The 19,992-nt window shown below is 55.5% G+C and overlaps 7 protein-coding genes across 7 annotated transcripts; 4 read left to right on the top strand and 3 right to left on the bottom strand.

Moving 5' to 3' along the window:
• Positions 1 to 471: 471 nt before the first annotated feature.
• On the top strand, positions 472 to 3,360 carry E0L32_003220 (uncharacterized protein; the record flags this gene model as incomplete). The annotated part of the gene is made up of 1 exon (XM_031137497.1): positions 472 to 3,360. One exon carries the CDS (start codon positions 472 to 474, stop codon positions 3,358 to 3,360), a length of 2,889 nt encoding a protein of 962 aa, XP_030998813.1.
• A 748-nt stretch (positions 3,361 to 4,108) lies between these two features.
• On the top strand, positions 4,109 to 5,053 carry E0L32_003219 (uncharacterized protein; the record flags this gene model as incomplete). Its single annotated transcript, XM_031137495.1, has 1 exon — positions 4,109 to 5,053. The coding sequence occupies one exon, from the start codon at positions 4,109 to 4,111 to the stop codon at positions 5,051 to 5,053; it is 945 nt and encodes a 314-aa protein (XP_030998812.1).
• A 674-nt stretch (positions 5,054 to 5,727) lies between these two features.
• E0L32_003218 (uncharacterized protein) lies at positions 5,728 to 9,235 on the bottom strand (the record flags this gene model as incomplete). The annotated part of the gene is made up of 4 exons (XM_031137494.1): positions 5,728 to 6,616; positions 6,687 to 8,300; positions 8,357 to 9,120; positions 9,188 to 9,235. 4 exons carry the CDS (start codon positions 9,233 to 9,235, stop codon positions 5,728 to 5,730), a joined length of 3,315 nt encoding a protein of 1,104 aa, XP_030998811.1.
• Positions 9,236 to 10,077: 842 nt separating this feature from the next.
• Positions 10,078 to 11,229, bottom strand: E0L32_003217 (uncharacterized protein; the record flags this gene model as incomplete). The annotated part of the gene is made up of 2 exons (XM_031137493.1): positions 10,078 to 10,634; positions 10,707 to 11,229. The coding sequence occupies 2 exons, from the start codon at positions 11,227 to 11,229 to the stop codon at positions 10,078 to 10,080; spliced, it is 1,080 nt and encodes a 359-aa protein (XP_030998810.1).
• An 885-nt stretch (positions 11,230 to 12,114) lies between these two features.
• Positions 12,115 to 12,633, top strand: E0L32_003216 (uncharacterized protein; the record flags this gene model as incomplete). The annotated part of the gene is made up of 2 exons (XM_031137492.1): positions 12,115 to 12,178; positions 12,272 to 12,633. 2 exons carry the CDS (start codon positions 12,115 to 12,117, stop codon positions 12,631 to 12,633), a joined length of 426 nt encoding a protein of 141 aa, XP_030998809.1.
• A 587-nt stretch (positions 12,634 to 13,220) lies between these two features.
• Positions 13,221 to 14,335, bottom strand: E0L32_003215 (uncharacterized protein; the record flags this gene model as incomplete). Its single annotated transcript, XM_031137491.1, has 3 exons — positions 13,221 to 13,517; positions 13,583 to 13,772; positions 13,836 to 14,335. 3 exons carry the CDS (start codon positions 14,333 to 14,335, stop codon positions 13,221 to 13,223), a joined length of 987 nt encoding a protein of 328 aa, XP_030998808.1.
• Positions 14,336 to 18,114: 3,779 nt separating this feature from the next.
• On the top strand, positions 18,115 to 19,922 carry E0L32_003214 (uncharacterized protein; the record flags this gene model as incomplete). Its single annotated transcript, XM_031137490.1, has 3 exons — positions 18,115 to 18,809; positions 18,911 to 19,185; positions 19,276 to 19,922. The coding sequence occupies 3 exons, from the start codon at positions 18,115 to 18,117 to the stop codon at positions 19,920 to 19,922; spliced, it is 1,617 nt and encodes a 538-aa protein (XP_030998807.1).
• Positions 19,923 to 19,992: the final 70 nt, after the last annotated feature.

The raw sequence follows: 19,992 nt of genomic DNA, 5'->3' as shown, positions 1-19,992 counted from the left end.
ATCTGTGCGCAGCCAATAGCAACTGGGCTGTTTCCAGGCCGGATGGTTGTACTCTGCATCGCTTTTCTTTTGATCAGCCAAGGAATCCATCAGGTACCAAGCACGGTTACGTATCTTATCTTTTTTGGCGTGGGACAGGTGGTGTGTTGCTGGTGCTGGCCCTTGTCCGACCCGCTGACGCAACTTTCGCGAAACCCTGGAGCTCTCGACTGTCAGGTAGTCCCATCCACACACACACATCCAAGCCTCCATGCCGGCTCAGCTTCACATCCTTGACGCATTCGTCCTTCTTTTTTATCGCCAGCCGTAGCTGACCCGCCACTTGACGTGGCCTACAAGCAATACACTTTGCTCATAAGCATAGCAAGCCCATCCTCGAGACCACCTAGTGCAAAACTCACTCATAGAACCCTTTCTGCCGTACTGAGCGACCTTTCCGACCTCGCGACAGTGCGGGGTTGAGAGACCACGATGGTTACACGCAAACCTATCACCCAGGATGAAGCCGCGAGCACAGCTGCTCCGCCGGAACTTCGTGTCGAGGGCATGAGGCAAGAGCTGTGGTCACCCTCCGAATCCGAGCAAGCCAGCGAGAACGCCTGGGCCAACGAGAGCCACCAGAACAGGCCCGCCACGCAACAGCAACCGGGCCCGGGCTCCAGCACGGCACAGTCGATTCCCGCAGCCCTTCGGCCTGGAAACCCCGGCAATTATTCCGACTTCGAGCAGGAAGAGGAGGTCATCTGGGGGACGCCATCGCAGAAGACCGATGACCCTCCCGCGGAGAACAGCAAGCAGAGTCTATCTCATGTCCCGACCGTTCTCCGTCCCGGCGGCGGGGTGAAACACGAGACCAACCCTTTCAAGAGAAAGCCCGCTCCGGGAAGTGTGCAAGAGGCTGTCAACGTGCCGCCGATGCCCAGTGCCAGCCCACCACCTCCGCCCCCGCTGCCGACTGGTGCGTTCTCCGACCTTTCTATAAACGAATCGAGCAGAAACCCTTGGCAGCCTGCCTTGGATGATAAGGGCCCATCGCCTGTTCCTCTGCCAGATACATCGGACCAGGCGTCGGGGAAGAATGCGTGGTCCTCCGAACAACCGTCGAGAGAGCCATCTCGGAAGCCATCGCAGACGGGCCTCTCTGGCTCGCCCGCGCTGTTGTCATTGGCATCCGACGAAGAAGGTTCAGCGGCATGGGATGAGGTTCCACCGCATAATGCTCCCCCACCTCCCCGGCCACCACTTCCCAGTGGGCCTTCGGATGAAGAAGCGTTTGCGGACCAGCATGCCTGGGATGATGTTGGGCTTCTTGACAAGGGCAAGGCCCCGGCCACGCAGACCATGCCCGACTTGACAGCTCCGGGGCCGAGCGACGGCTGGAATCTGGTGGATACAGGGCCTGCTCCGGGCCAGCTGTCGAGACAGAGCACGTGGGAGAACTTCGAAGATGACGATGACGACGATGGACGAGGCGTGAAGAAGAAGGCTCCAGCCGAGCCAGCCACTCAACCGGCTGCGGACGAGCCCGAGCTGCCTCCAGCCCTGCCTCCCAGGAGATCTTCAGACGCGGCTCCGCCTCCGCCACCACGCCGCGTGGATACAGATAGGACGGAGACATATGCGATCAAGAATATTACGTGGCACGACGCCAAATCAACCAAAAACCCGCGGACTTCGCCAATCTTGGTACAAAACGCGAACGGTCCATGTCCCTTGGTGGCGCTGGTCAATGCGCTCACTTTGACCACGCCGGCAGATGTCAACACCGCGCTCGTAGAGACACTTCGGACCAGGGAGCAAGTCAGCCTGGAGCTTCTGCTCAATGCCGTCTTTGACGAACTCATGTCGTCGAGGCGGACGACCAAAGACAGTGAGCTTCCGGATGTCACCGAACTGTATGACTTCTTGAAAGGACTCGACACGGGCATGAACGTCAACCCTCGGTTCATTCCTACACCGGAAACCGTCAAGGCGTTCAAGAGAACCTCATTGACGCATCTCCATCCCACCGAGCGTAGCGACCTGATCCCCGGGACGTTCGAGGACACGAAAGAAATGAAGTTGTACGCTACCTTTGCCATTCCTCTCATTCATGGGTGGATACCCCCGCGCGACGATGCGGTCTACGAGGCGCTCGAGAGGCGTGCTGCCTCGTATGAAGACGTTCAAAACATCCTCTTCCGGGAAGAAGAGCTCGAGGAAAAGTTGAGTAGTCCTACGCAGCAGGGACTTACTGAGGAAGAGCAAGAGCTCTATCAAGACATACTCACGATCAAGTCGTTCCTGAGTATATCGGCTACTCAGCTCACGGCTTGGGGCCTAGAGGTGCTTACGAAAGCCATACAGCCCGGCACGATTGCAATTCTCTTCCGCAACGACCATTTCTCTACATTGTATCGCCACCCCCAGACCCTTGAGCTGTTCACACTCGTGACAGATGCTGGATATGCCGGTCATGCTGAGGTTGTCTGGGAGACGCTGTCTGATGTCAATGGCGAACAGTCGGAATTCTTCTCTGGCGACTTCCGCCTAGTCGGTGGTGCCAACCAACACCAACAGGCGGAGGGGAGGGGAGGCCAGGTTCCGGGGGCTTTCCCGGGTTCATCCAGTGGTGGGCAGGATTGGACAGCGGTCCAGGGCGGTAGGGGACAGGAACGGCAGTCCATGCAGCAAGAGCCGCCTCTATCGCCCGCGCACGAGCAGGAGGACCGGGATCTTGCGCTTGCGCTTCAACTTCAGGAAGAAGAAGATGAGCGGCACCGCCAGGAGCAAGCTCGCAGGCAGCGAGAAAGCCAGCTCTCGGAGCAGTTTATCGAGCAGCAGGCGACCCAGCCCACTCCAGCTATTCGGGGTGGACGCGGCGGGTCGACAGTGCCGGGCCGTGGAGGCCGAGACGCTTCAAACGGGCAACGCCGGCGCAGCTCGGCTGGCGTGACGATACCTGTGACCTCGACGAGCAACAACAGCAGCACCGCGAGCGTCTCCACTAGCGCGACCAGGGGCCGTGGTGGGCGGACGGGGCAAGTCGTGCGGCCGCTGGTACCGCCCCCCGGATCGACGCGGTTGACAGTGCGGCCACCTGAGGACGGGCTCGACGACGCTCCGCCATCGTATGAGCAGGCGGCCTCTCAGACCGCCTATGAGCCTCCAGCGGGCCACCCTAGCCATCCTTCCAGCAGCCCGGACAGGCGCTCTGCCAGTATCTCGAGCCCCAGCGCGTCGACGTCGCGGATCAGGCCGGTGCCCAGCAACAACAGCAGCAGGCTCGGTGCGGGACCACCGCCGGCGATGCGGCCGAGTGCGTCTCCTGTGATGAACACGCCGACAGGCGGGAGGGACAAGGACTGCATTGTCATGTAGCACGCAACAATTGATGAAGGACTGGAACTGGGGGTTGGAGAAGAGAGGGAGCAGGAGTATGGTTCTAAGGGCAAGGGGATACGCCTCTTTTGGGTGCATTTACATGGCGTTTCAAGGGAAGATAAGGGCAAGCGAAGGATTCAGCAAAGCGATACGTAGCACGTGAAGCAACACAATGGAACATCTCATCCTCTCACACATACTTCACAGAGTTAGAGTTCAGTTTGGACGTCCACAAGATGCCAGCAAAATGGGTACGGACCCAGAAAGGCTAAGCGCGCCTGTCAACACAGCCTGGAGCAGAGTCTCATAAGCACTGGCCCCCCTTTTTCCACCCACTAGAACGCCTCCAGCTGCAGGTACCTGGGCCTGCGCGACAATCCGTAATCCCTATTTGACGTGAGTTTCCCCGGATCTAAAATTTGGGCCAACCACGCCACAAAACAGACTCCCATCCTTGACATCATCGACAAGTAATGCAAGGAACACGGTCATTTTTTGTTCTGCTTTTGTCTGGGTTTTGGTACATATTTTCCTCATTTCCTACCTAGTTCAAGGAAGGACCTTCGTTTCTCGTGCGCTATTTCATACAGAACTCTGATCTGTCACTGAAAATGGCCATCATCGAGGGGTGGTTTCCTCCCAGCAGGGAGAATTATGAGACGATTCTCTTTTGCTGGCAGTTGTTTCCGATTGTAAGTCATCTTGGTCTCCCTTTTTGATGCCCTTTCAAGAATATCGTGGCGCCATGCCTTGTGCAATACACTCCTCTGGTCTCTTTTCATACCCGCGCGCACACACACACACACACACACACACACACACCACATACTCCTTGTATCGACCAAGAAGAGACCCGGCTAACCCCGGACCAACCATCCTGCTCCCGCAGTTCGCCTCAGTCCAGTGGCTGACCTCGTGGTACGGCATGGGCAAGACCTCGGTCAAGTCGCCCCTCAACATCCCGGGCCGCATCGCCTGGATCACGATGGAGTGCCCGGGCTTCCTGACGCTGCTCTACACGCTGCGCTCGGTCGCGGCGCGCGAGGGCGTCGCCGACCTGCCCTGGCAGAACCAGGTCCTCGCCGCGCTCTTCGTCATCCACTACTCGTACCGCGCGGTCCTCTACCCGCTCCTAGCGCCCTCCATGTCGCCCGTGCACGCCCTGGTCTGGGCCTTCGCCCTCGCCTTCCAGCTCGCCAACGGCGTCTGCCTCGGCGGCTGGCTCGCCGGCTACGGCGGCGGGCCCACGACGCCCGCCGCCTGGGCCCGCCAGCTCGCGCCCTGGCCCGCGGCGCAGTTCGCCGCCGGCCTCGCCGTCTTCTACGCCGGGCTCGCGGCCAACTACTACCACGACGACGAGCTGCGCGAGATCCGCCGCCGCGAGGAGGACCGCCTGCGCCGCGTCGCGCGCGAGCAGGGGAAGCCCCTGGGCAGCGTCGAGAAGCACTACTCCCTGCCCCAGGCGGGCCTGTTCCGGTACGTCCTGTACCCGCACTACCTCGTCGAGTGGATCGAGTGGACCGGCTTCTACATGGCCGCCGGCTGGACCTGCGCGCCCGCCCGCGCGTTCGTCGTCAACGAGGTCTTTGCCATGCTGCCGCGCACCGTCAGCGGCAAGAAGTGGTACATCGAGAGGTTCGGCGAGGACAAGGTCGGGCGCAGGTGGGCCGTCATTCCGGGCGTCATCTGAACGAACGTTTGCTTTCTCACACACGCATCATCGTCATCGCCGCAGCGAGCCGCCGGGGAATGTGTTTGTGTTTTTTTCTTCTTCCCTTGGATATGCCGAGGCTCCGACTTCTATAGAAGGAATAGGTAGATATTAGAGCATCAGCGGGGTTGGCCAGAAGATATTTCCAAGGTGTCTAGACAAACAAGACTAGAATAGAAAGGGATGGCTTTCCTTGCCAGAGACTTCTCAACAAACGAATGCCGCCCCGAAGAGCACTCGGATACGTTATGACAAACCCACCGTGTTACACAAGATGAATCAATACTCAACAACTTTCTTTTCCATTCGCTTCATTCTTCTCTAATGCGAGATATGCGTCCGCCTGTAGCAGAAGCGGTCGTTACTATGGATGCCATTTTCATACCTACAACCAATGCCAAGACGGCTCTTTCGTGAGGATGGCCGTACCATCCATCCATCCATCCATCCATCTCCTCTATCCACCAGGCCAAATAACAGATACACATCGCAGAATGCATGTAATACGCAATGCTCGTCTCTCAGGTGGTGTGCGTTGAGCCTTTCCGCCGCACAGACACATTACAACCACACCTCTCTCCCACTCACACCCACACTCACACTCATCTCTTCTTCTTGGCCCTCTTGCCCGCCTTGCCCGGAGGGACCACTATCTAATCTTCAGTCGTGTCCATGGCGTCCGCAAGCTTGGCCTTTGCGGCCGCAAGCTTCTCCTTCTTCCACGCGTTGATCCGCTCCCGGAGGTCGTCGGCCGGGATGGCATCCTCGATGGTCATCGCCTGCCGCGTGAACGGGTCCTTGGGGTCCGACAGCAAGTGCTGGATGATCGTGGAGCGGTCCACGATGTGGTGCGAGGGCAGGATGACCGGGTCCTTCATGAGGTCGCCCATGATCGGGTCCTCGAACTCGGAAGGAATCTCTCCAAAGTCTTGCTCGACCTGGTCCGCGATCTCCTTGGCCTTGGCGAACTTGTCCTTCAGCGCATTCCAAGCCGCCAGCTTCGAGGGGTCACTAAGACCCTTGGTTGCCAGGATTCTGGACGCGTTGTTAAACGTATCCGTCTTGTACGAGCGTCCATCGTTGGCAACAGCCTCGACGAAGCTGACCTTTCCACTAAGGTTGAGGTATATGTCGATCAATTCGGGAAGCAGCGTTCTCGGGCTAAAGTGGTATTTCTCTGGGTTCTCGACCCTGAGCTGTCGGGACTTTTGGCCAGCGAGGATATCGAGATTGTAGTCCAGCATACCTGCCAGGCGCTGGACAATCTCGGGCATCGTGAACGCATCACTCAGCGCATTCGTGAACAGCTTCATCATGGCTACAGTCTCATTGGCGAGCTGCATGTACGAGGATGCCTGATCCTCAGCCTGCTGGAGTTCGGTCTCCTTCTGCTGGCGTGTGTCCTGTGGCATGTCAGGGGTCTCCCTGAGCTCCTTCTGGAGGTCGTGGATCTTGGGGAACTTTGATAGTGCTTCGTCAAGCACGTAAGTTGCATCGTTGAGCAACAGGTTCACGAAGCGTACAAAGAAAGACCGGTTGGTCCTACATAGATAGAGTTAGTGGGTGCTGAACATTCGTCTTGGCTAGGATTTCATGGTGGGAAGATGCTTACTCGCTCTGCTCCGTCAACTGCCTCTTGTAGACGTCGTTAGGCCATACACACTTGATGACCTGGAAGATCTCGTAACGGATGTTGAACTTGTCGTAGAATTGACTACTCATTCCCGTCGACTCGCACTCGATGTAGAACTTCATCAGAGAGTGGAGGAGATACGTGTTGGCAAACTTAGTGCTAGTCAAAGCATCGCCTAACGCGCCATTCCGGAGATGATAGATGGGCCAAGTGCCCGAGAATAGGAGCGTCACCAAGGACGACTTAAGGTACGGGTTGCGGATGTACTCGGACGACTCCAGGAAGGTGACTGCCAGCACGATCATCTCGTCGCCAATGGCCGACAGAATTATCTGCGGCACATATCGGAAGACGAACTTGAAGTTGTCGACCACATTCTGCAAGGCGTATTCAGGCAGGCAGCTGAACGCCTCGGGCTGGTCATCCGGGAGAGGAAGCTTGAGCCCCTTGCTAGGGACATAGTTCGACTGACTGGCAACGCGGATCAACCAGACCGAGACATATCTCATGAAAAGTAGAGACTTGGCCTGCGTCTTCTCATCCGAGAGAACGCCCTCCACGGCGTACTGATACGATATGGCCCTCTCGAGGGCCGCAGTAAAGTTCTTCAGATGTCCCTCCACCAGCGTCAAGGTCATCTGGTTTCCAGCCGCGCGATGTCGTTGGGACTCGAGAAGTGCGAGCTGTTGCTCCATTCTCTTAATATCCTTCCCGAGGTCTTTCAACTTCTGCTTGGTGGAACCGCTTCCGTAATGGTGGGCGGCAAGATTGAGAAAGAAGAGTTCGGAGACAAAGTTGGACGATCCGGTGGCCTTCTTTGCATAGAACTCATCAGATTGGGTCTGGTCTGCGTTGAGTTTGGTCTCGTCTGAGATGTCGATTCGGGGCTGGCGCTTGAGGTAATTGATATCTATCCTCTCCATCCTGTCGAATGAGGCGTCCATGAATGGCTCGCACATGCGGTCCAGAACGGCATTGACATTCATCATGAACCCGTCCGAGGCAACCTCTTTGGGGTTAACCTGCATCGCGCGCCGCTTGTGGTTGACGTTCATGATGTAGGCAAACCAGTCCAAGAGCCTGCTCTTGGGCTTGTCGCCGGCTCGAGCGAACGCCATAGCGACGGTGTGGAGATCGGTCTGATAGGCGGCAAGACCTATCTGTAGTGCATCTTGTGCATTCTTGATTCTCCCCTTATCAAGAGTGCGTGGGCCGCTGAAGTAGACCTTCGCAACTTCTGGTTGCAAGGGAGAGATGCGGAAGAAGGGCCCGAGAAGAGTGAACTTTTCTATGTTAGGAGCAGACTGGGCCATTTGGAAGATCGGGTGCTCTGCAAGCGCCTCTACCAGCGGCTTGAACCTGGCGTACGTCAGCAAGACGTCCATGTACGACTGATACCCATCGTTCATGGTCATCCTGGAGAGTTGGTTGCTGATCTGCACCATAGCATTGGTGAAGATGGGGGTGATAGTATCATCGTCAGGGATGCGCGCAACAGCCTCCTGAATGAAGTCAAGGCAGATACCATCATCGTGGGATAGACCACGCAGCAGATAAGGGGCGAGCGTGTCGTGTTCAGGGTTTGCCTCGCGGCTGAAGGTGAGACTGTTAGCGAGGCACCTGCCAAGTAAGAGCTCTGGCGGGCTTACCCAAAAAGCTCCGGTACAGTCAGAGCGAAGATGCAGTTGCTCATGCAAAGCCTCTTCGCCTCTTGGAGCACGGACAGCTTGTCGGCTGGGGGCTCCCGCAGAGGCTTCAGAGCCCTCATCACATTCTTCCAACAGGGTAGGAGATACTGGAGTAGAGGTCGCTTGTGGGGGACTGCTGTCGCAGCCTCGAGGATGGCAGCGTCGAGATCATCGGCGGTGAGCTTCAGGGGCTGACCCCGATCTTGAAGTTCTTGGCTCAGATTCGGGAGGAATGTAAGATGGTGGCCGTGTCGGTCAGTGGTGCGAGTGGAATCGACGGTGAGGCGAAATAGATGTGACAGGGTGCTGTCTGTCCAGTCCTCAATGGACTCGGCCTGCGGTCTCTTGGCCGGGGCCTCGGTTGCCGGTGGTGGGGTTGCTGAGGCCGGATCAATGTCTGCTGCTGTTCTCTTGGCCTTGTTGCGAACAATACCTGATGACACCGACGTTGGTGTTGCTTTGCCGCCTGTCTTGGTTTCGGCAGGCTTCTGTGAGGGTGCGCCGGTTGCCGCCGCTGCTGGCTGGGAGGGAGGAGCCGGGTTGATGTTGATCGTCGGGGGCTTGCTCGGCTCTGTTGGCTTCGGAGCTATGGCGGCGTTGTCGACAGTCGGCGTGGCAGCTCTTGAGGCTGGAGAAGACGACCGGGTCTGCGATGATTCCGTCGTCGCGGATGAGCTGGATGCTGTATTAGCGGCTGCCAGCTTGGCCAGCCGACGAGCTCGCATCTAGACCACCTGCGCGTCAGATTGACTTCAAGATAGAGCGGGTGCGAATTCCTTTGATGAGACTCACCTGCTCCGCCGGTGGCAGAGTTGGCTCGGGCTGGTCATTGGGGTCCATGATAGTGATGCTTCACGTCACGATCTCTGCCCCAAAGGTCGCGCCGTAGTAGGGATGTGAAGAGGAGAGAGTATCGTAGGATGTAATGGAGAGTTGAGGGAGGGTTGAGATGCGTCGTCTAGCTGTGTACTACCTAGGTAGGTAGATACCTAGGAGATAGGTAGATAGTGTGGGGGATGATGGGTCAGGCAGCAGAGGCGGTACCTGCTGCAGTCACTGAAGCGTTGTTGAATCAGGTACCTGTCAAGCGCCCAATAGGCATCATAACCCCACCGATTCCGCGATCTTATCGCTTATCAACAGGGGAGTTGATTCGCTGGGTCTTGAAGAAAGAAGCTCGGAGAAGCGTGGAAAGAAAGGCGCATTATTAATTTGGGACCTAGGTAGACGCGAAACAAAGGGCTGAGGAACACAGCAGCGGGCTGGCATGCATGAAACAAGCTCCTGTTGCCTCGTATGCATCTACTCTGTCAAAAAAATTATAAAATACAAAGTCCGGGGTGAACCATGCACAAGTGCAAGACTCCCCTCCACTCCATCCTTGGCCTGTGAAGCTTTGACTGCTCTTTTTCGCTGTGGCTGCACCATGATATGATGACGATCCTTGATACAAGCACAAGACAGGTGTATGCAAAGTAGTCTCGCTCCATTATATGATATCTACTGCGGCTCCGTGACCCTCACCTCGTCTCTACCCCCGAGAAGAAAGGCTCGGAATGCATGGGGAAAAATAATAAATGTGCAACAGAAAGACCGCCCCTGTGTTTTCAAAAGAATTTGCCTCGAATCGCTCCTAGAACGCCACTTGCTTGCTGCCCTCTCAGTAGGGAGGAGCTCCAGGATCACCGGGCCAGGTGCGCCATCTTGTCCAACCTCTGGCACGACTTCATCTCAAACTCTTCCGCAATCTTCATCTTGGCCGCGTCCTGCACGAACCAGCCCTGCGCGTCTTCCCGCAGCATCTGCTTGTGGTGCATCTCCCGTTCGCACTCGTTCCGCAGCGTCCGTACCAGGAGCACCTCGGCATGGTGGTCGAGCTGCGACATCTTGGATGGGTTCTCCCGGAAATAGTTGTATGCCTTGTCCTTGGGGTTGACAAAGTACTTGACATCATTCTTGGTGGTCCGCCGATGTGTGAAGGGCGGTAACGGTTTGTCAAAGACCATGCTCGGCATGGCCGGGCCCGAGGTGGCGCCCGAGAAAAGGGAGGAAATGATGGGGAATACAAAGAGAAGTAGAATGGGCAGCAGGCCGATGAGGGTGCTGGCAAAACTTGATTCCTGCTGGCCCTGTTCCCCCTCGCGCGGTCGCCTTCTCGGTCGAGCACCGCCGAACTGGTGCACTCGAATGCCAGGGCCCCCTCCAAAGTTGAAGACGAACTGCGGGCCCGTGTCGAAGCCTATACGGGGAGCATTAGCATGTGTAGCGTAGAATCAGCCAAGGCTGGGGATGATCGAGTATGATGACTTACCACCACCGCCGAAGGGTCCAAAGCCGCCACCCCCAAAGAACCTCTGGAACATCTCCTCGGGGCTCATCTCGTCCTCGAAGCCGCCCATGCCCCCGCCCCGCCGCCCGGCGCTTGCATTCCTATTTGCAAACCCGGAGAACGGATTCTGCGCCTGGGCGCTGGAGAACCGCGAGTCCGGGTCCGTCCCGAACCTGTCGAACTTGTCCCTCTTCTCCTTATCGCCCAGCACGCCGAACGCGCGCGACACCATCTTGAAGGCCTCGTCGGCATGCTCGTGGCCGTTCTTGTCCGGGTGCGTCAGCAGGCTCTGCTTGCGGTACGCCTTCTTGACCTCGGTGTCGGTCACTGTCTTTTCGATGTCGAGGATCTCGTAGAATGCCGTGGGCTTGCAGCGCCGGATGCGCAGGACGGCGGCTTTTTGCTCGACTGTGTACTTGCGGTCCTGGTTTCCCTGGTTGTGCTCGCGGCTGCGGGCGCCGCCATTGTTGGAGGCATCAGCCCCAGAGGTGGTCGCGCTGGGCATGGCGCCCGGCAGAGTGGTGGTGGACGGGTTGTATGTAGATGAGGCTATTGCAATTCGGCTGGTGGCTCTTTTTGTGCCCAGGAGAGTCGATGCAGACGTTCCGTCCAACTCGTCTGGTGTTCGGTCACGACTGCCGAATACTCGTTCGTTCCGTATGGCCCTTTCCAGCGGATGCGGTCTGGCCCTTTTCAATCGAGGATGTGTGGACAAGGTTGAGTGAAGCAGGTATCGTAAACAGCACAGTACCCTGGTAGTGATTTGGGTGGGGCTAGCTGGAAGGTGGCTTCTTCGGGATACTGCACTCTCTGGGATCCTCTGGATTGGGCAAATAACTACAAGTAGATCTCTGGCTACATAATCCTAAGCAGCCCCAGGATAACATGGGTACAGAAAATGCACTTGGAGCCTGGTAAGATTCAATATACGTGGGCTTCGGGGTGCATTCGCAAATCCAGGTGATAAGCCAGGCCCTGGTTACGAAAACGAAAACGAAGACGTGCGTGATCAGAAATGATGCTCCAACTTGCGGCATCCATTGCTTGTGTTGGTCTCCTTTTTTTTTCCTTGGTCTCTTTTGATAGTGCTGTAGTGATCACTGGGGCTGCTGTGCTATGCTCCCAGCTCCCTGGGTGCGCCGATAGGTACCCAGCCAGCCGGCCCAGCAAGCACAGCTGAGTCATCAGCTGTGTTCTAGGCCCAGCCGGGCCGGCAAGACTTCACGACGTCACTTGGTAGATTGGCATGTGCGCCAAAAATTGTTGCGACCCATGCATGGCTGAGGTATCCTCATGTCATACCATTTTGAGAAGTCCCTGCCGAGAACCAGGCTCCTAGCATTGTGAAAAGCGACCACACAAAGCTCTTCCCCATATTCAATTGGCAGCCATGTCGTCTTCCGATCTGCCGACGCCCGTCAAAAAGGCACCGACCGGCCTCGAGGCCTGGGGATGTAAGTCTTGCCCTCCCCGAGCCGCATGCAATCCCCCCTCCCACAGCTGTGGACATATGTATTGACGCAGGGACCTGCTCCTCGCTGTACCAGTGTCGTCCATGCCAGCAATGGGCCTGGCGACTCTCATCACCGCGCTGCACTGGCGGCCCTTCCAGCCCTTGCCCATGCTGTTCGTGCCCGTCCTCCTGGGATCCAGCTACCTGAACGTCGCTGGCTTCCAGATCGACAGCGCCGGCATCACAGCCGCCTGGAGTGGCTTGTATGTCCTCCTAGCGATGCGGCGTAGACAGCCCCTCAAGCGGCGCTTCATGGCACGGGGCATCGTCCGGGGGGCGGCCATGGGCTTGGGCACCGTCAATGCTGTCGCGTGTGGTTACACCTATGCCAAGGGCGACAGGAAGCAGGAGGCAGTGGAGCGGAAAGCAAGGAACCGATGGGGAACCGAGAACTGAAATGGCGATTGGCAAAGAAGGAATGATCTTGTAAGAGTAGATAATCCCTTTCATGTTTCACGAGCTGGCCAAAAAGGGCCATGGATGTTGGTGTAACGGATAGGCTCAATTGGTTTTTGTTCCCATTGATCTCGAGATAAAAACCAAGTGCTCCATGTTGGAGCCTCAGGTCTGTGAAGTAGCTCTGTATGAGCTGCGCTCTGGAGCTCTTTTCCTCTCGAAAGGAGCTTCCTCGATGTAAAAGTACAAATACATAATACACACTGAAACAAATACAAAACAAACAAGGCCATTTGCCTGATCAAACTCCTGGAGACGCCTCAGCTCTTGAATGGTCTCCTCTGGCCCCTCTATCCATGCATGGTGAGTGTGCTCTTTTCTTTGACAAATGAAAGAAGCCGCAGACCTGTCCGTATACAACGAGTTCTCCTCCTGCGGAAAAGAAGGAAATAGCCTCCAGGCCTGATGTTACCAACACCAAATTGTAAGCTGCCGCCTATGAAGGCCCGGCGTCAACACAACCGGATCTCCTGCGCCTTTTTTTCAAATGCGTCAACACAACCAATGAAAACATAGTCATCTCCTCATCATATCTCGCGTGCTCGCTTTGATGGAGCGGTCATCCTGTTTCCGGTCATGTACCAGATGATGAGAACACACAGGGTGAAGAAGGTGTAGCGGAAAAAGTTCGGGACTCGGAAGCCCAAAGCCGTAGTGTCCTTGCTGAACAAATGAGATAGGCTCGTCAGCTTGAAGGAGGATATGTACTGCAAGTCGCAGTCCCTGACTTTCGGTTCGGCATAGGCACGATATTCGTCGAGGACAACCGGCAAGTCCCAGCCAGTGACCTTCCGGATAATGGCAACAACGCAGCCCGTGCGGTGCTATCGTCGAGGTCAGCAACGAGTACGACTTCAGAGTGAGAGCCAGGAGTTGGCTGTGCACGCACCTTGCCGTGGTTGCAATGGATGAGTAAAGGGTGATTTCGTCTGTCGAGCACAAGCCGAAGAATAGCCTTCATCGTCTTGATCGGGATCTCTTCTTTCTTGGTGCCCTTCATGCTGAACACATAATGGTGAATACCATTGGCTGTGATGAAGGCCTTGTAGCCTTCAGGGAAGTCTTTGTCGACCAGAGTTCTGCCATGTAGAATTAGACATCTGGTCATCGAGAAACCGTGTGTGGGTGCGCGCAAGACTTACACGATGCTCTTGAGCTTCAGACTCCGAATGAAGTCGTAATCCTGTGCCTGCGGGTAACTGCTCCGATACACGCCCGGCACAACCATGCCAAAATTGATAGGCTGCCCAGCGCGGGTGCTGGGGACCGAAAATCGCTTTGGGAGTGATAATGCTTCGCCGAAGTCAGCTAGGAGCACACCAACTTCACCAGAGGTTGTCGCACCTTCGGGCCCGAGAAGCTCTTCCAGCTCGGCGCCCAGATCGACAGTAGCTTGCTCGGGGTGTGAGGCCGAGGAGATGTCGGAGCCGGTTCGACTGCTCGAGGTTGACGCCCTCCTAGTGGTTGTCGCCGAGCTAGCAGACGAGTCCTCCTCGCATCTCGAGTTGCGTTTTGACGTGGTGTCCACGACTTGACATTGGTCTTCATCTTCAACATACGCCCTCACGCTCCTCTTAGACACCATGTTGCCAGAATCGGTCATTTCCTCCCACCCCTCTGCAACAGTGCTGGCCGAGGTCATGTGCGGTGAACAACTCAATTGTCGCCAGATCCGCCAGGAAATTATGGTTGTGTAGTCGGCCAGACAGTCTCTCGGGAGACCCAAGGTAATGTAGCGCAGTAATAATCAGAACTCCAAGTACGAGGGGATAGAAGAGTACGTGCGACTCGCAGTTCGCACAAAGACCAGCGAGTAGCGGGCGGCTCTGTACCTCCTAAAGAGGACCAGAACAGATGAACTGGCTGTCGAGGCGTAGCCGAGGAATCATGTTGTCGTTGATTGTCGGGGTCAAGTGGAGGTGGTGGTATTCTCGATCGCGTGCCGAGTGCGGAGGGTGGACTTGTACTTTTTTTTGAGAGAGAAAGGTGAGAAGCAGATGGCAGGAGGTTGTCTGCTGGAGGGATATAAGTGGGAAAATGGAGTGAACAGACGTGGTGCAAGTGAAGTAGTAGAAGTCAGGAGAATGATTTGAGAAGGATTGAGGTTGTTCGACCCAGAAACGGGCGCGAGGTGGAACAGACAGCACGGAGCCTAGGCAGAGACTCCAACTTTGCCAGAGAAAGCAAGAGACGCGCCGCCAGCGCCAAAGGTCAGCAACCGATTATAGCGCCTTTTCGTGAGGTGTGTATGGTGTGGTGTGGTGTGGTGTGTGTGTGTGTGTGTGTGTTCTCCTCTCCTTGCACACGACCCAGAGAGAGAGTGTGTGTGTGAATTGAGAAGCGATGCCAGAGCAACTGGCTCCCAGGACAGACAGGCTGGCCCTTTGTCCTGAGGAGGCGGTCCTTTCTTCTGTTGCCCAACAACTGCTGTAATCTTGATTTTCTGGGTAGATTAAAGAAGAAGAAGCGTACTATCAATGAACCTTGGAAGAGGAGGGGTGTGAACTTTTTTTTCCCACCAGGCTTATTATGGTCCGTCACTTTGTCTTTGCTCGATCTACGGAGTACGGATCTAAGTCGGGGGCGCGCCAGAGCCGGACAGACAGCGGCCATTGATGGGTTGGCCAGGTAGGCGTCGCTGGGGACTGGGCCTTTTGGCCTTTTACCGACAGAAGGTGGAATAGCGTACCCACTGGAGCCACCTCAATCGTGTCACCCCATCTTAATTGACCATTTCATATTACTCAAGATCGGCACGGTTGGCTCGGCTGGCAGGTTAACGTTAAGTTTGTGCGTCGCTAGTAGCGTTTCGAACAAGCTTGGAAGCTTGAGACGCAGCAGGGCAATTTCTCTGCGCAACCACCGTCACCATTCTGCAGTCGTGGCGTAGGTCCGGCGTGTCTCGCTCGGGCTTACAGTTCGCCTCGTCCGACATGACCGAAGGTTCAATTCAGTGCCTGGGTAGCGCTGCTTGCCCAGCCTACTGGCCTTGGTGCAGCCCGAGACGCGCACCCATCTCTTCTCTCCCCTCAGCTCGCCAGCCAACCAGAGAGCTTATGAATCAGTCCCTGTCGTGTGTCAGGGACAAACTCTGCTGACATACATTCAACAGACGTCACGCGAGAATCACCTATGCGATCCTTCACGAGGATGCTTGCTTGTATTATTTCCATTGGTGTATTTGCAGTATGCTGCAGAATTCTCCCCCTCTAGACCTGATTGCCACCCTGGTGGATGTATGCTTCTTTCCGGGGGGTTGGAGAAGAGCAAAAAAGAAAAAAGGAAAAAAAGAAAATTAATGATGTTGTACTGTGCTCGTCTTCTCCTTCTCCAGCATGAGCAGCCTTGGCAGCCCACGTGCACTGTCGCAGAGGGATCCGCCAGCCTGGGGCCAAAAATCCATTTAAAGTGGGAGCTGTCGCGACGTGTTTCGCCAGCACCTGCAGCCAGCCCGCCACAAGACCCTGGAATGCTATGCGACGTCATCGACAGGGGCCAGCCTAGGACGGCTTGGGGCTTATCCTTATCAGCCCAGCTGTCACGCACTTGAATACCTATATGTACTCCACCTCCACTCAAATCAACCGCAAAAGTGGTCAAGTAAACACCATCCCATGATTTGTTTCGATGGTGAAAAGCAAGCGGGAAGAGAGGATGGGATTCAGTACTAAATATGCTCATCTTCCTCCAAACAGCCCCGTCTAGTGTAGCGGTAACATTGCGTTTGACACACCAGATAGTAACTCCAAAGCCTAGGTACCGAGCTGCGGGGTGAACCCTGGTGCCCTTCGGGGCGTAGTCCCAGGTTCGACTCCTGGGATGGGGAAATTTCTTTTTGTCATTGTATGCTTCAGATGTCGGTATGTTCAACCTAATTGAAATCATCCCCTTGCTGGATGAAACCGGGCTTTCTGCACATACATATATACCTAGGTACCTTCTAAGTAAAGATGCACCTGTATTACAACAAGTCAAGAGTGCTGCTTTTGAAGAGTGGCAAGTCAACATACTGAGAAATATAGACCGATGACAGATGATCTCCCTCTCATTGAGTGAGTGAGGCGTCGAAAATCAGGTGTGATGATCGCCCTTTTTGTTTTCAAACAAGGATCTTTCAAGGATCTTTCAGGGTGGTTAGGTGATCTTGGTTGACTTTTTTGTATGGAGGAGTACCGCAAAACCACTGCCGATCCGTCAATCTCCCCAAGTAAAAATAACATGAAGAGAAACATGTGTCTGCAATCGCCCTGGTTGGCTGTTGATCAAGGTAGTAAGTAATCACCGACTGAGTCCAGAACAACCTTGGGAGTCCCATGCATTCCAAAGGTTTCTAATTTTGTTGAAACAGCCTGGGTATGCTATTGTGTGTCAACTCGCACTGGCAGCAAATGCGACCGCCGCTGTTGGTGCACACAATTCTCAAGTCACTGTGCCGTGGTGATAGCGGTTGTCTAATCAATATGGCAGGCATCTGAAACTGATCCCTCAAGAATCATCAACCCAATGAGCACAATGACCGGACTCGGGATGGTGTGCACTGCGTTGCATGGCTGGATTGCAAGCAGCTTGACCGTGCTGTGTACCTCTGTCTCCATCTTAAAAGGTATTTTGCTTAGTGATGCAAGAGTGCAGGGTCGGAACCTACCAGGCCGGCGCGACAGTATCTGCTGCGCAATTGCGCATAACGCGACCGCAGCTGGATGCAGGAGGCCCCAATTCATTGGCCAGCCTTGGGAGTCTGTCTAGGGGTTCAACTCCATCTCAGACGACTCTGTATTTCGCGTCTCTGTTCATTTCTCTGTGAGCATCATTCTACACGATCTATTCACATGTGCATTACAAGTTGAGGCACTGGTGGCAAACCAGTTGACCCGAGAAGACTCGAGCCCACTTCCACTCACGAGCTCGTCAGCTTTTGTGAATCATGTAGGTATCCAACCAGTTTCTTGATCAGATCGCTGTTTGAAATTATTCCAGTTGAGAGCTCTACTTTTCTTTTTATTGCCGTCAGTTATTTTATTTCTCAGTCCGAGAAACATCAGCATCCAACAGAGCCCCTGACAACAACCCAACCAAGAACAGTCCTAGAGTTCTGAGAGCAAGTGCCAGGAGCCCTCCTCAGAGAAAACGATGGCTTGTACAATTCGAACTGCACAGATCAACGACTAACTTGGTCAATACTACTTCGACTTTTAGAATTCATCTGGTAGCTAAACCACGAGAACTTCTGATAGATATCATCCAGACCAGGAGACTTGGATCATGTTTGGCGAGAAACAAGACGTATCCTCCATCTCAGCCTCGCCAGTGACGCGGCCTCCCCCAATCCTTGTGCCATGTCCAGGCCATGATTCTCGAGGACAGGCCGCGAAACCGTCCGAGGCGCAGCACTCTGTTGCCTCCCATCGTACGGCCTCAAAGATGACCAATGACTTGTTTCGAGATACAGGCCTTGTGTCAGACGATGAGGCACTCCCGGATCGCAGATTCATTGACCGCTTGCACAAATTAAGCGTGGTATCGTCCGACTCTGAAGACTCTCGCCCTGAGCTGGTTATATCAACTTCTAGAAGGCAGCAGCCAAGGAAACAGTCCCGCCCCCTACAATACCACGCAAGCAAGACCATCCCGAAGAGTGATCGAAGCTATTCCAACGGTCATCGGAACAGGCCAGGCACTTCAGAGAATGAGCTCTCTGGAACGGAGTCGGCCCCGGATGGGAGAACGAAGGGCTTGCGGTACAGAGCCGGACGGTCTGACAGGCTTTCAGGATATGCGGAAGACGGTGTCGAGGATCCGGCACTGCTCCCAGCTGCGAAACGCCATCAACCTGGCTCCGCAAGGAGCTCAATATCGATTGCAAATGCAGCTCATTCCGGAGGGACTGTAGGGTGCAACACGAAACGGAGCCGAGATCTTGCGCTTCCGAGCGGTGATCAAGATGTCGACAGCGACACGGATGGCACGGCCGAGTTGCCCCCGCGGGCCAGCAAACGCTCCAAGGCAGCAGACATCTCGCTCAAGCTCGCATGCCCCTTCTTCAAGCGCAATTCCGAACAGAAGATGCCGAGCCGGGCCTGCTTCGGCCCAGGCTGGGAGACAGTCCACCGTGTCAAGTATGCCTCTCTCATCTTGGGCCCTCCCCCCGCCGCTTTCCCTTTTTTCCCCTCTCGCTTCAAAATGTCGCCCAAAAGACTGAACGTGGACTCCCCAACAGAGAGCATCTCTATCGCTGCCACGCCGCTCCCAAGTTCAAATGCCCGCGGTGCTGCAAGCCCTTCGCCACCCACGCGGCCCTGACCGCCCACCAGCGGTCCGCGGCGCCCTGCGAGCTCGAGGAGCACGACGACCTGAACTGCTTCGACGCCGACAAGGAGGCCGCGCTCCGCTGCAGGAAGCGAGGCGGCGCCAGCAAGCCGGAGGCGGGCAAGTGGATCGCCATGTTTGCGATCCTCTTCCCAGACGATGACGAGTCCAAGTATCCCTCCCCTTGTAAGTGTTCCTGGCCACACTGATTGCATATCGCCAAAGAAGAAAAAAAAAGCATCGCAGTGCAATTGTTGCTCATCGTTTACAAAATAGATTACGAACATGCTCCGCAAAGGCGGCCCGGTCCTCCGCCAGCCAGTTCCGAGAAGGACCTCCTGTCCCGGTTCGACTCCTTCGCGCGCCGCTCGATACCGGAGATTGTAGAGCAAGAGGGCGGCGCTGTCGATCCCAAAGACCCGGCCATCGAGCGCTCAGAGATGACCGATCTCGTGCTGAGAGTCCACAGCAGACTCATGCGGATGTACTCGCAGCAGTGTCAAGCAAGGTCACCCCCGAGGGATTTGGAAGACCCTGCGCCAGCTGCTGCTGCAGATACAAATGGCACCGACCCGGATGGCAGGGGTCACGACCACGTCGACGTCCTATCAGAGCAGACTTGCCGCGACAATACCAACCTAGACGATACTATAGACTGGAGCATTTTTGATTTCAGCACTGTTGAGAATCATGAGTCCAGCCATGAAATAGCAGGTCCACACCACAGCATAGACGATCTACCCTTCGACTATTTCGTGGACCTCGGCGGACCCGCGAGAGGGTTACAGCTCGAGCCAGAACCTACGGCCGTTGACGATTCGGGCTATATTTCCGGAGCGTTCAACATGGAAGATCCCAAGAGTCGGCAAGAGCCTGATAAGAAGAAGCAACCGGGCGTCGAAAATTGGGGGTTGTATATCTAGTTTTTTTCATTGCACTATGAGAAGAAAGAAAAAAACAATCCGGATGAAAAAGTACTGTAAAGGAAGGGGT

The sequence above is a fragment of the Thyridium curvatum genome, assembly GCF_004353045.1.
Source record: "Thyridium curvatum strain D216 chromosome Unknown NODE_14_length_560046_cov_85.173820, whole genome shotgun sequence".
Taxonomy (NCBI): domain Eukaryota; kingdom Fungi; phylum Ascomycota; class Sordariomycetes; order Thyridiales; family Thyridiaceae; genus Thyridium; species Thyridium curvatum.
This window is presented reverse-complemented; position numbering and strand designations above follow the sequence as displayed.